This window comes from Pipra filicauda, unplaced genomic scaffold, assembly GCF_003945595.2.
Source record: "Pipra filicauda isolate LSUMZ 115617 unplaced genomic scaffold, ASM394559v2 scaffold492_size439525_pilon, whole genome shotgun sequence".
In the NCBI taxonomy this organism is placed as follows: domain Eukaryota; kingdom Metazoa; phylum Chordata; class Aves; order Passeriformes; family Pipridae; genus Pipra; species Pipra filicauda.
This window is the reverse complement of record NW_024104634.1, coordinates 343,941-358,568: the sequence shown is the minus strand read 5'-3', so window position 1 is coordinate 358,568 and position 14,628 is coordinate 343,941. Positions and strand designations below refer to the sequence as shown.

The following is a 14,628-nucleotide window of genomic DNA, read 5'->3' as shown; positions in this document are numbered from 1 at the left end:
TGGTGCATTTTTCTATTCCACCTTATGAAACTTTCCTCCCCCCCCACCCTCTCCCCTCTCCTCCCCTCCCCTTCCCCTCCCCGTGCCTCGGCGGCTCTGCCCGGTGCGTGCGGTCCCGCTCCCTCGGACGGCAGCGCAGCGCCCGCGCCCTGCCGGGCTGCGGGCGGGCGGCGAGGTGAAGCGCCGCTTCGCTCCGTGCCCGGCCGTGCCCCTTGCCCTCACTATGCCCAGAGCCTTCTTGGTGAAGCGCCGGAGCCCGCAGCCGGCAGTGCGCAGCTGGGATGGGCTGCCCGACGAGGAGAGAGCCGACACCTACATCCCAGGTACGGCGCCGGCGGGCTGCCTGCCCGCACCCGTCGCTGCCGGGAGGAACGGAGGGACCGGGGTCCTCGCCAGCCCCCGCGGGCTGCGGACGGTTAGAGTTGGGGAGAGGGCTTTGCTGGGCCGAGGGAGCCCCGAAGGAGCGGGCGTGCGGGCGGGCGGTGGCTTGGAGAGAACTGTACTAAACGCGGGGAGGGGGGGAAGTGGGCAACACTTGGGGGAAAACTCCCCTCCCATCGGCAGGAGTGCTGCCCCCGCCGGGAGATGCCTCCCCTATGACTGGCACCGTCTCCAACCCCGGGGATGGCGGGGCGGGGGGAATGTGTGTGTGCCCGAGAAGGTGGGAAACTTCGTTTGCATGAGAAAGGTGGCGGGGGGAGGACAAGGACGGACCCAGGGCGGCGGGGGTGATGTACTCTAGGCCTCCTCCTCCTGCCCTTGTCCGGGGTATAACGGGAAGGCGGCGGAGCTGGCTTGTTTGAACTTTGGGACCGTTCGTGTTTGAGTTTCCGATTGCAGCGTGAGCCTGGGATCCTCCCCCGCCGCCCGCGGGCCCGCCCGCAGGTTAAACACCGGGGCCCGGCGGCTCCCGCCTTCTGCGTCCCCTCCCCTGCCCCTGGCTCCGTGGTCCCCCCTCTTTATCGCGTCCTCACCTCGCTGCAGGGGGGATCGGCTGCGTGATGCTGGGCTATGAGGACAGCTGCAGCCTGGAGAGCAGCGGGAGCAGCGGGACCCGGGATGCTGAGCCCAGCGACCCCCCGACGCCCCAGCCTGCCTGCGGCGACCTGGGCATGGCCGGAGGGATGCTGTTGGACCTGGCCGTCAAGCGCCCCGTGGTCAGGTCGAAAATCAAGGTAACCTCCTGCAACCCAACCATCTTACCACCCGTGATGGGGTGACCACAGTTCAAGGTCAAGGCTTGGCTGCTGATCAGGGACACCAAGTGCCAGCAGTCCCTTGGGCTGTCTCTGCAAGAGAGGACAGATGACAGCAAGAGGTCCGTGAACATGCTGGCCATAGGATGGCAGCTGCAGGGCAAGCTTCATAAGCGATATACTGTAATCTTCCAGTGCCCTTTGCCTTCTCTTATCCTTGCCTGGGACATGCTGCCCCTGACCTGCTTGGCTCGGGTCCCGCAGGAGCTCTGAACCCAGCCAGGAAGGACCAGCCCTGGCAGCTAGGAGTCATGCCCCATGGTGCGTGGGTGGATCTCATCCCTTAACATGGGGCCTCCTTAAAGACTGCCTTCTAGGTTGTAGTCAAGCCTTCACCAAGGGGGGCTGGGATGAAGCTTCACACTGCTCCCCTACCCTCTTAACTTATCAAGATAGCAGCTAATTAAAGGTTCTCCTCTGAAGCTGTGAAAGGCTGTTTCCACCTTGAGGTCGACTGGCGGCCTAGGGTGAAATGAAGCAATTATCTGTCCACTGACTTTGTTGAAGAGCCCCTCTGCTGCAAGGGCAGGATCTCTGGGTGTCCCTCGGACAGAACCAGGAGAACAGAGCCGTGATTTCCCTCCCAAGGCTGAGAAGGCAAATTACTCATGGTGCCTCGGGTCCCCATGGTACTGAGAACTTAACACTGACCTCCCAAACAGCACTGAACATCCAGGGTCCCCTCAGCAGAAGTGGAGACAGGCCAACCCAGCCTAGGAAGGAGATGTGTTCACTGCTGGTAGTTAACGCCTCCTTAAACCCTGGCTATTGCTTCGCTGGACAGAGCTGTAAAAATTCCCATTGTCTCTGTGGGATGACAGACTTTCAGTCATCATATTCTCATGATTAACATTATGTTTTCACCCTGGTTATATGCAGCTGCTTGAGGAGGAGTTATACCCCTGTTGCCCAACAGATTCTTCCCAGATGGCTCCTCCTCTAGTTTCACACCTCATGGTTTCACAGCTGCCGTTTTTTACAATTTCAAGTAGCACTGCTTCAGTAGTAGGCAAAGGAGGAGGACTAGGAAAAATAATTGGCTCTTCAGGAAAAAAAAACAACCAAATGTATTCCTGTCTTTGTGAAGAGCTTGCCCTGCTGCTGTTTGATTTTACCCTACTCTGTATAATTTAACCTGGGCTACTAGTAACAGTCACAGCATTCAACCCATTTCAGTAGAGTTGGGTTTTTCTCAGAGTTTCACAGAAACTCCTCAAAAGCACCATGAGGGCTGATGGATGTGTGTGCATGGTGCTACCTGCTCTGCTGGCTTTCTCACATCCCGAGCGTCTATCAGTGAGCATGTCTCTATGTTCTCCCATGAATGGGTAAACTAGCAGTGAAGTATTTGCAACTTCCAGAAATTGAGCTTTCCCTCTGAGGAACGATCTTCCCCAGAGCTGAATCATCAATGTCTGCCTTTGTCAAGTTAGGTCATGGTGTTGGCACAATACTTTTGGTGCTAGGAGTGGGAATGAGATTACCCCTTAATGTCACTCTGCTGTTAATTAACGAGCCAGGGAGACCAACGGAAGGAAATTAGTGCCATTGTTTCAGTCTCTATTGAGTTAGCACAAGGTGCCTTAGGTTTATCTCTCCAACCCACTTTTTTTATCACTGCTGGGACCCATAGCAGCTGGAAGCATGATTGGCAAAGGCATTGCATAATACAACTTTCTCATACCTTGGAGGACTTCCCATCTCCATCCGGGATGTTAGCTGAGTGCAGGAGCAAACATACAGGCGGCCCCACAGAAAGATGCTTGTAGCCTAAGCCCTTGTGCTTATGGATGTGACTGGACAAAGGTTGTTGCCTCTGGAAGGTATCCACTACACAGGCTTTGTTTTAATCACTGATTCCAAGCTGGTGAGCGTTGCATCAGTCCCACTGCACATTAAATACCCCACTTGATTGCAAGGAAAATGTGAATGTTTCGCCCAGCAGGAATCTCCTGAATACTTTCACTTTTCATTTTTAATATATCCCAAGATTTTTTTTAATGCCACAACAAGCCATCCCTCCTTATTTTGGTTTTTTTCTTCTGCTGGTCTTCTGTTGTTCATCTCGATGCCCACTCACCCAGTCATCTTCCATTCCTCAGTTTACCACTGGCACCTGTAATGATGCTGCACTGCATAGCTGCGAGCTGTGTGGCAAAGGCTTTCGCTTGCAGCGAATGCTCAACCGTCACATCAAGTGCCACAGCCAAGTGAAGAGACACTTGTGCACCTTCTGTGGAAAAGGCTTCAATGACACCTTTGATCTGAAAAGACATGTCCGGACCCATACTGGTGAGAATGCGTTCCCTGGGGACTCACGGGAGGCTCTGAGGAGTAGGAGGTGGGAGGAGGGGTGAGGTGGAATAAGGACAAGGAGAGGGTGAGGGTAAGCTATCAAGACCATGATACAAAGCCCAGGTTGACAACGTTTGCAAAAAATAGTGGAGTTGCAGTGGAGGAAAGGGGAAGACATGAGTGTGGACAGAGAAAAATCCTGGGAATGATGAAATCTGATAACAGCTAGTGAAATCTATGTGAAGTAGTGCGGGTGTACGCCTGACATCCAGACTCAATGCAGACACAGCCACATGCTGCAATGCCTGGGTCAGCAAGAGTGGGATAACCCACTGAGGATAACCTGCCTGGGATAACCCGCCCGGGACAGCAAATCACCACACGTTATTGTGAGACCAGTGCACAAAGACAAGCAGAGGCAAGAGGTGGATGAAAGTGCTTTGCCCTCTAGAGGCAGCGAGCAGCAGTTTCCTGGGTTTTTTTTTTTTTGCTGTTGAGAACTTTCCCCACTGGCTATTCCACAGGATGGGGTTGTGGCTTGCTTTTCGCACTGTCTGGAGAAACCAGAGTGTTGGTCATGCTGTGCCTGCAGCTTCTTTAGGGAAACTAGGCAACACACCTGACTTCTGCTAACCCTACATGCTGCATCCCTTCCTGATTTGGGCTACCAGCTCCTCCAACTCCCTTTTGGAGCTGTTTCCTTCTGCACGTCAGAAGGAAAGTGATCTGTCCAGATCACTTTGACCACTGGCCTAAACCATTTTTATTCACTTGTCATGTGGGGTCACAGCATGCATTAAAAATCAGGAGCAGTTGGTTGAAAATCACCTGACAGTGGTTCCTGCTCTTGCTCTTGTATTGCTCTCTCAGGCTGGAGGGATATGCTTTCTGTGGCCACTCTGCTGTGGATTGAGCTCCCGAGTCCATCCCAAATAGTGGTGGTTGTGTTTCTTTGAACCAGATCTGTTGCCTCAAATCCAGCTCACTGCTACAGAAGTGCTTATCCCAGCCTGGAGCAGGGAGAAGGCTGCCATTTTGATTTGCTTCCTTTTTCTTGGTGGAAGCAGTGGCTTAAATAAATGTCAACCCCCATCCTCACCAAGGGTGATGCTTTCTGGCAGGTCAGGTTGGCTGTGCTCAGCAGGCTTAGACTTTGCACTGCTGGGCACCCAGAAGATGCATCCACCACATCTCACAGGCACATTCCATCTTTCCAGATGTGTGGTTACCCAATGGGAGCTGGAGACTATGTGGGCTTGCTCTGCAATGCCCTTTCTTTGGCTTAGACACCATTAACCAGGTGTCTAAACTGCTAGAGGCGGCACAAGTATAGTTAGTAGGTAGGAGCTGTTTCTTAGCAGTAGAACAATAGAACTCATAAAAATTATGCCCATTTCAATGGGAAGGCGTTGGCTAGAAGCCAATGTTTTGGGCTGTTTTGGTTTGTTTGCAAAGCTTTCATTTGGAAAGTAAAGCTGCTGGGTGTGAGCAGGGAGCTACCACTGGGATATGGCTGAAGTGGGGAGTCAGTGCTTCTAAAAGAAGTGATTTTTCGATCTGTATCCTCATCCTTTGAGGTTAAGAAACTTAATCCAAGACAGTCTCTGTTCAGAAGCCGTGGCAGGTAAAGTTGAAATCTCTTTGCAGGATTGGAACCAATTTTGTGAAACACTGGAAGGGGAGAAAGATCCTTTTACTGGACAGGAGTGAAAACCCTGGAAATGTGAATCTTATAGTTAGATTGTCCCCAAATTTACTAGAAGAAATCTGCTGTCACTATTTCTCCTCTCCATCTTAAAACTAGGATGAACGCACACATACACCGTATTTGCCTGGTGCCTTGGGTGATGGCAAGGGTGAGGGCTGGCTGCAGCAGTGGTACCAATACTGTATTGATGTGTATCTTTTCCAGGCTGAGATACGGCATCTCTGAAAGCAGTGACCTTCTTCATATCAAAGTTGTTTGTTGTTCAGGAAAGCTGGGCTATATTTGAATATTAAAAAGAAGGCAAATGGGCTGGAAGTGGTAGTGTGGGCTTTATTGTGTAGCTACAGGTGATCATCTACATGTGCTTTACTGGGTGTGGGTGTTTCGGTGGAAACTGTCATGTAGCGTTTGAAATGAGACTGTGCAACAGTAGTGTCAGAGAGAATAAAGGCATCCCAGTCTAGCTTCAGGGTATGAGCAGACTTAAACATTAAAAAGCATCTAAGATACACGGTAAAAGAAAATTTTAAAATGATTCCTAATTGATGAAGAGGTTCCCAGAGTCCCGATGGGCTGTGCCATCCTGGCACTATCTTTTTTGTGCTTGTACGCATGCCTGTGGAGCACTGGAGCAGGCACCAAGGATGGTGCCTGCAATTTAAACCTAATTGCCTTCAGAGGAGCATAAAACTGCACCCAGACTACTGTTTGTAAAAAATACATTTTTGTGTGTGAATCCTAATGAAGGTTTGGGCTTTCTCTCCAATTGCAGTTTAATGTAACTGAAGCAGTCTCACTGCAGTAGGCATTAGGAAACTTCAGTGTTGATAGTTAAATCCGGTGCACTGGGATAACCTCTTTTTACAAGACTTGCAAAAATGCAGTTGAGATGCTGCTTATTGGAACTTCTGTTTAGCTTGGATTTTTGGTAGAAGCATCAGCGACTGAGCGGTAACACAGTGCAATCACAAAGTTACATCTGTCTGAATGGACACACGTGCTTTGCCCATTTCTACCTGGCTCACCATAGGTCTGATCTTCCAGATTGTCATGTATCACCTTCCATGGGGAAAAAAGGAAGTTAGGTAACTCCTTATATCAGTTTTAAGGCTGGTCTTTGCTTGAAAACTTACTGATCTAGTCTACTAAGTAAAATTCCAACTGGTTTAGGTTCTTTCAAGTATTGCTTAATCCTCAGCTATTTAAGTACTGGAGGGTTGTTGTTAAATCCGTGTTGATTGGTGGTAAAATGGATGTCCTTTACTGCTCAGTATTTCTGTAATGTTGGTTGTTTGTACTGAACGAAATTGCCCAGGCATTCAAATCACAAGCCAGCTCCTTCTACCTCCTCTGGACACACACAGATTTATTTCACAGATTTATTTTGCAGAACATGCTGAGTTGGAAGGGACCCACAAGGATGATTGAGTCCAACCCTTCTTTCAACTTACTGAGTTTCTCTTCTAGAATTTGAGCTTGTAGTCTCAGTCATTGTACTTATTGTACAAAAGTGCTCTTGCTCCTTTGAAGCACTGCAATAGCTGGGCATTCACACTAGGCTGCCATTCACTGAAGCCTCAGTAAGTTTTGCTCACTAAAAGAGAAAAATCAAAATCTTACCAAGATAGAAGTCTTCATTCATTATAAAACCCAAAGTGACAGGTTAGCTGATATTTTTACCTAATCACAGGACTTCAAAAAGTCAAGAGGTCTAAGAGTAAGTTTTGCAAGAGCTGTAATGGCATCCTTAGGACCAAAGCACAGTTGGGACCCTGTTATCATCAGCATCTGCCTACACCTTTTCAAAACATTTCTAGGTTTTCTATGCCTAAATATGTCAACCCATTCCTGAAAATCTTAGCCTGAAAGTAGGATGTTTTATTTAGATAGGTAGTTCCTTGGGCTAGTAGCTCCCCGCTGCTAGATATGTGCTCAGTAGCTGCCAGAGCCTTGCTCCTAAGCCAGCTTTAAGAAACGTAAATCAGAACAATCTTTTACTGTTGCAGGAATTCGTCCTTACAAATGTGAGGTTTGCAACAAAGCCTTCACCCAGCGCTGTTCCCTGGAGTCCCACCTCAAGAAGATTCACGGTGTGCAGCAGCAATATGCCTACAAACAGAGGCGAGATAAACTTTACGTGTGCGAAGACTGCGGCTACACAGGCCCCACGCAAGAGGACCTATACCTGCACGTTAGTAATGTTCATCCTGGAAGTGCTTTCCTGAAAAAAACCTCAAAAAAACTTGCAGCAGTTTTGCAAAACAAACTGAGTCCTGTCCTGCAGAGGAACTCCAAGGATGATGACAAAGATGAGTAATGCAGTGGATTACAGTGGTCTACAGGAATGAAGTTTACATGTAGGATGAGATATATATATATTATTTTTTTAAAAACAATTTTGAAAAAAGTACCTGCAATTAAAGGGATGCTTTAGTTAATGGGACTCTCTTGTTGCTAGCAGAACCTCAACTGGAAAGAAATATTCCCATTTATGATGGAAACATCAAACTTTTTTTATCTGGCCAATAAAAATGGAAAGCTTGGAAGAGGCTGTCACCTCTCGGATTATTTACTGAACTGACATTTGGGCAATCTGTCTTCCGTTTCAGCTCTACCACACATCAGCTGCCACTAAGTTCACCTTTCCCCAGTGTATTTTGTAAAGTTAATTTCTGTTACCTCCTGTACCAATTACTTTTGAGAGGTTTGAGTGAAAAGTGCCAGGTAAGAACAGCTACTAGTACATTGTTCTATGCAAATTTAATTAAAGTGTCTTAAGAACAGGAGTACATTGTATTGGTAAATAAGTTAAAATGTGCAAATAACCTTAACTCTGCCCCCTGTGCAGTAGCTAACAATTTATGGAAGGGTGATCCAAGGTGAGTTGAAACTCTTCTGAAAGGATGCAGAACTTTTCCTCCCAAACTTTCTCTGCTGGCAAATTACATTATTCCAGGGCAGACTTTTGGTTTTGATTTAGGTATTTTAAGCCATGAACTTACTCTTATGTTTAGATGCAAGTGGAACCTTAACTCTGATGTTCCTGGACTTGTCATGCTTTGAGGATTATTACCACATCCTTTTAACATACATCAATATCGACCCAGAAACCCAAAGAAAACTTGAAGATAAGTATTTTCTGTCATGATGAAATGCAGTTTTGTCTCTATTTTGGGGGGGGGGGGGGGGGGATGTTTCAGGATTTTTTTTTGTTTTATAATCAAATGCTTCTTCACTAATACAACAGAGCAGTGCAATGCAGTGAAAAGGGGGACTTAGCCTGTCTCTGCTTCACGAGATCAGTGCAAAACTGCAGGCACGAATCTGGCTGCTCATCTGTATCCACTGTCAGTTTAGAAGGGTCCTAGTGAGACTGATGCTACCGGGGAAGGATATGATGATGATGAGGGACTGGTACTACCTCTCTGTGCTTTTGGATTTCTGTAGTCCCACTCCAGCTCCTATTGACCCAGGACAGTTAAGAGGGTAGCCTGTGGGGACTACTGAGTGTGAATTTAGACATTTAAAAAAAAAAATAAAGCTGTACATTTGGGGAGGATATGCTGTATTCTATATATGTTGAAACAACAGCTGAAATTAAGCCACCTAAAATACAGAGTCCAGCATAGCCAGTACTTTCATAGTCATTACTGCTAAAATGAGAGATTCTGAGCAATTTTGCAAGAATTTTAAAAAGCTTTTCCATTTGCTTCAGTTTTCTAAGGCATCTGCTTGGGTTTTTGTGGGGAAAAGATTCTAAGGGTTTTAAAGCATTCCTAATGATATTAATACTTTATTCAGCACAACTGTTGGTGCCTGGGACCTTGAAAGCAAGGATAATAAAGTGATGCTACTGTGTTAAGAACAAACTTGTCATTCTATGTAGCAGGACAGTTCACAGAATAATAAATGGGAAGTTGCTGGGAAAAAAAGCATCTGAGGTAAAGTAGAAGATCCTGACTTTGCAAAAAGCTTATGCACTGATCCCCAGTTCTTTGGATATCATGCCATTACAACTGAACAGTATAAAGAGAAGGTTGCTCGCTCTGAACAAAGCTTGCTTGATGGCAAATAGTCACAAAACTGCTGGGCTAAGGAAAGCATTAACAGCTAGTTCAGCCAGTTGTGCTGGTGAGACTCCTCCATAACCTGCTCAATGAGGCCTCAGTCATGAAACTGCTGAGTTCTGCTCCAGGGTGGGACTGTTTAGGACAGTCCCTCTGAGCAAAGAGACTAGTGTTCACCTAACTGCACAGGATTTGTGTGCTCAGCTCTGCTGAAACCTCAGTCCTTACACTGGTGCAGTGGAGCCAGGGCTGAAACCCTCCCTTTGCAACTAGAGACACATTTTGTGTGTGTACGTATGTGCATGGGCTGTTTTTTAACCCCTCCTGTAGCACATACTGGTTTTGGTCTCCCTCCTGTATCACTGCCAGAGCAAATCCCTGTGGAAAGAACCACAGGCACACTGAGGTGGCCACAGAAAGCACTCACAGTAACAGAGAAAGGGAGAAGTTAAAAAAGTAAAAAAACCCTCTCTGGATGGAGAGCAAAGCTCTGAAAAGCTGCATGTTGTAGCTGAAGTAACTGCCCTGATTGCCTGGCAAGTTTTTCTGCAGAGGATAATGCCCTGTGCACATCAATTTAACAGTCTGGCAAGTCAGTTTAAACTGATCACAAAGTGGGTTTGGGTTTGCGTGACACTGGCGATGGCCACCTGCCAGTTCTGTTACGGGACAAACAAGTGCTAGCCTGTGTCACTACAGAAATGCTCCAGAGCTTACCCAGGGATGCCTGAGGCAGCCACGCTTTCAGAAGTGCCTGACACGAGTGACTTCGACCACTGCTGTCTTTGAAGACTGCCTGCCTTCTCCTGGGTCTCTGAGGGTATAGACTCAGCCAAGACTTGATAGGTTTACAAACCAACACTGCTGGCAGCCTTCCACAGACAAGGCTTTTGTTAAACAAACAAACACAGATGAAGCCAACAGGTGCCCACACTGCCCAGGCTCCAGACTTGTCCTTATTTGTTAGGGGGCAGGATGAGTTTGAACATTTACATGGTTCAGAGACATCTAACGGCTGTATGACGCACTGACAGAGTGCACCCAAACATTGCCCAACTGTTCCCTACTAGCCTGATCTATCAAATCTCAATCAACACAGGGATTTCAGCCCATTTTATCACCTCCTGCTACTGCCCAGGGATCTTATCTCTTGCTTATACCCACCCTCTTTGTATCCATGGAGCTATCTTTCACAGAAAACTGGCAGTGTTCAGTGACACTGAACCATCCACTTGCTAAAATTCTGTGATGTGGGAAGACACCTGTAAAACAGGTAGAACTTCTGAGAGCTTGTGCTGTGTCTTCCTGGTTAGTCATCTCTGAACCCAGTTTTTCCACCCCCATGGTTTGACTTTTTAGATAGAAATCTAATTAAGCACAGAGTAATCATAACATCACTAGACCAGGTTTGAATAAGTAAGTACCACTATAACTAAGTTTCATTGACACATTTCCCTGGATCAGTAGTATGGAGGAGCACCAGATTAAACACTATAGCTATTTAAGTTTCTTCAGCAGCAAGCCTGTCCATTTTTTTTTAGGTATCATTCTGGCTGATTTTTTTGAAGCTTATGGGTTGGTCATATTTTTATTTGTAATCTGCAGTGGTATTGTGAAAACTCATACATACAATTTGGATAAAACAATGAGAATGAGGGAAAAAGCTTTCCAGGTGTGCAACACACAAAGCAATACTGCCTGACATCATCAAGGCTTATTCTATGTCTTACAGACTTGATTTTATAAGCTTAAAAATTAACTTCTGTTTCAAAACATTTATTCAGAAACTTATCTGAAAAAAAAAAACAAACAACAAAACAACAAACACAAACCCACAAAAAAACCACCCTCCAAAAACCAACCAGCAGCTCTTCATCCCTCAGAATGCCTGGCTTCACAGCCACAAGCCTGCTTTTATACAAAAACTCACCTGCACTGGCGTACACACTCACTTGACACTGGAGATCCTTCCACCTGGGTGGGCTCATTGTCGGCTCAGACCCACACAAAGTCAGGAGAGCTCAAGGCAGTTGCAGCCTCGGCCTGCACAGAGCTCACAAGCCTAAGTACAGAGCCCATTTCTTCTGTGGGCTGCACAGGCTGTGCGTTAAGAAACCTGTAGGAGCCACTACGAATAGCCAAACTCCCCACCTTTCAGAAAACTTGCTGGAAATTTCTAAGAGTATTGTTTACAATTCTGCTCCTCTCTTACTGAGCCACTTCTGTTAAATTATCATTTTGCTGTAGTATATTACACAAGACTTAATGAGAACTTTCATTATAATTCTTAGCACAGGTCTTCCAGTTGTGGTTGAAAGAAAATCCACAAATAGTAACAAGCCTGTTAATAGAGACCTTTGACATGAGCAAGAACTAAACTGACTGAAATCCAGTCTACTATATCAATTCTTTATCATTTGCATTTCCCTCAGCTCAGACAATGCAGATGTTCTTTTGCTTTAGTTCACCAACACTCTTCAAAGTTTTAGTTCTGCAACAATTTTTTTCTCAAAAATTACCGAAGAAGGACGACTTCATTGAACAGTTTTACTTGATAATAAAAACTTTTCTATAAACCTTAGGTTGTATAAACTGGGGGGGGGGGAAAACGCAGGCTAAATAAGTTGACTTTGTCCTGCACGGACCATTGAAGTCACCTACAACATAAGCAAATACATATTCTCCATTCGAAATTCACACGTGGATTTTTTTTGGTTTTTGGTTTTCTTTACGGTGGAAAAAATACCCCTGATGGTAAGAAATTAGCCAAAGTTATTAAAAAAAGAATAAAAGTGGTATACATAAACAAAAGTCTTGTTTTGTCTCTGTGCTCAGACCACTTGCTGCTTCTTCGTTTCTTCTCAGTTTCTGTCCATGTACTCTTCAAGGCGCAAAAGCCACTTATTCCAGTACTGCGAGCACAGATCAGGATCCATGAAATGTGGATGCGCAGGGGAACCATTCTTATAGGCAACCACGATGAGTCCACAGCGAACCTACATTCAAAAACAGAGCGCTGTCAGAAATTCAACATTCAGATAAAATTCTAAGAACTAAACCTAACTACAAAACATAACAACACATACATATGTTTCTTAAATAAGAAATGGGGAATAAAAAAGGGCAATAATTCACCATAAAATACTTGGAGACTAACAGTCAAATGCTCCAAAAACCCAGAGACCAAAGCTCCGACCAGAGGACATGAACTTTGACTATGAATGATATTTAAACCTTGTAGATGGTGGTAAAATCCCCAGTGACTGATGAGGTTTTGCCTGGGGCCACATAACCAGACTGATGCAGTCTCCGGCATCAGTCTGAATGGAAACAGGTACTTAGGTATGTTCAGACATTCTTCATACCTGACAAATCCAAAATCCCAAATCAATCCCAAAAAGCCAGTGCTAGTAGGGGGGCAGGAGGCTAATAGCAGAATTCCAGAATTACTGCCCACATTTCCCTCTGTAAGGATGATATCTGTTAAGTGCTTGTGTTTACTGACCTCTACACTATTCTAGAAAGTCTTTTGCACAACCTATGAATTAACCTGCTCTCTTCTGCTTCATATTTTCCCCCTTCAATGTTTGTATTGAACTAAAAATCCTTCAGGCCAAGCAGGCTAGAATTGCATTTGGAGTCTTTAAAAACATTATTCCACTGTCTTCTGATTAAGTGATTCACAACACACTGCTTTCCCCAGATGAAACACGGTACAGCTTCCAAAGACCAAGTCCATCATTTAGTCCCTCATTTGTTAGTGCAATATAGCAACACATGATGCAAGCAAGGCCCTCCCACACCATTTTCCTGTTTGCAGGCTCTTTTGCTTTATTACTTCTCCTGCCCCTTCCTACTCCTGACACAAGTAAAAACCACACAGAACAAAGCACAGGGGACTGCCCACATGCCAAGTCACTGTGAGTTCATCTGACCTCCTAAGACTCTGAGCTTCCCTTGGTCCCACTGAGCAGGTCCTTAAAATCAGTGAAAATACACTGCTGACAGCCAAAGGCAGCAGAATTAGCAGGAGTAGCAGAATTATTTCACAGTATGTCTGCTTAACCTGATCTAAGACTGGGCTCCTTTGTCACAAATCCTACCAACAATTCCATGATGGACAGCAGCTTCTAAAGGCAGTAGGCAGGGAGAAATGAAGATGACGTGGGTGCTGCTACTTGTCTTGGGAGGTAGCAGGCCTACTGACCTGGAAGTCATAGTTGGCATCATGATTTATGGCTCCAATATATGCTGCAACCTGTAATGGGTTGTCATAAGTATTCTTCAGAAATGGCTTTGGTTTCTCTGAAGTTTTCCAGTCAATCACACACAATTGGCCTCTGCATAAGAGAACAAGATAGGACAATGTTTTAAACTTAAGAAGTCGCAAGTAAGAAATGAGGGATGAGTCAGCACATAAAGACCTATCACACTCAGCCTGTTTCACCCTGATGTCATGTTGCTCATTCTTATGTCTAAATATTTCTCTTCACACTGGCAGTTTAGATCTCAAAAACTAACACTAATACCTGCTGCAGTTCCTAGCAAATGCTGACAATCAATTAACCCTGTCCCACTCACACCCTGTTCCAGTAAGGAACTCCACAAGAAAAAAACAGCACTTCTGGCACTTCTGTCATCAGGTTCATCCAGGGGAATTAATCTGTTTTGCTGGTCCTGGAGATCTGCCCAGCTTCCCCCCAGCCACTCAACAACATACCAGCTGCAGCCTGGGACACGGCTTCCCATACACCACAGACATTACAGGTGCCTTAGGGTAGAGGAACCTCACCGATACTTCGCCACGCAGTCTACCAGGCCCAGATACTGAAGGGTCTCGTGATGAACTCCACTTTCCAGAGCTTTCACTTCGCTGATATCTTCTAAGACATGTTCCACACTTGATAAGTAACCAGAAATAACACCATCTTCGCTCTTCTCCTTAACTGCCATCTCTTCAGACAGGAATATAGATTCCAAAGCTGAATGAAAGAGCTCTCCTTGGAGGAAAAGATCTGAGAAAAATAGGAAAAAACACATTTTAGACACTACTTTAGATTCATATTCTACATATTATACAATGAAGCTCTTAAATCAGTCCTGTTTTTTGTGCTGAAAGCTTGAGGATGTGGGGAGAAGGGAGACAGAAAATAAATTGTCAACAAGGAAATTAGTATCTCTTATATTAATATTACTTTACTTTTTTAGTCTCGCTAATTACTCAGAAACAAAATACGAGTTTTAATTTATTGTATACAAAAGCATTTGTGAATTTCTAGGAATTAAAAACATTATTCTGGCT

At 45.6% G+C, this 14,628-nt stretch overlaps 2 protein-coding genes across 2 annotated transcripts in view; one reads left to right on the top strand and one right to left on the bottom strand.

Annotated features, from left to right (window-relative positions):
* The first annotated feature begins 220 nt into the window (after positions 1-220).
* Positions 221-7,673, top strand: OVOL2 (ovo like zinc finger 2). The gene is made up of 4 exons (XM_027743181.2): positions 221-323; positions 985-1,175; positions 3,359-3,548; positions 7,266-7,673. The coding sequence occupies exons 1-4, from the start codon at positions 224-226 to the stop codon at positions 7,574-7,576; spliced, it is 792 nt and encodes a 263-aa protein (XP_027598982.1). The 5' UTR covers positions 221-223; the 3' UTR covers positions 7,577-7,673.
* Positions 7,674-10,898: 3,225 nt separating this feature from the next.
* Positions 10,899-14,628, bottom strand: part of MGME1 (mitochondrial genome maintenance exonuclease 1) — a 10,072-nt gene continuing 6,342 nt past the window's right edge. Inside the window, exons 6-8 of the mRNA XM_039386568.1 lie at positions 14,119-14,341; positions 13,534-13,666; positions 10,899-12,322 (exon numbers count right to left, since the gene is read on the bottom strand). Coding sequence (XP_039242502.1) covers positions 12,188-12,322; positions 13,534-13,666; positions 14,119-14,341 — 491 coding nt within the window. The 3' untranslated portion in view covers positions 10,899-12,187. The remainder of the gene's footprint in view (positions 12,323-13,533; positions 13,667-14,118; positions 14,342-14,628) is intronic.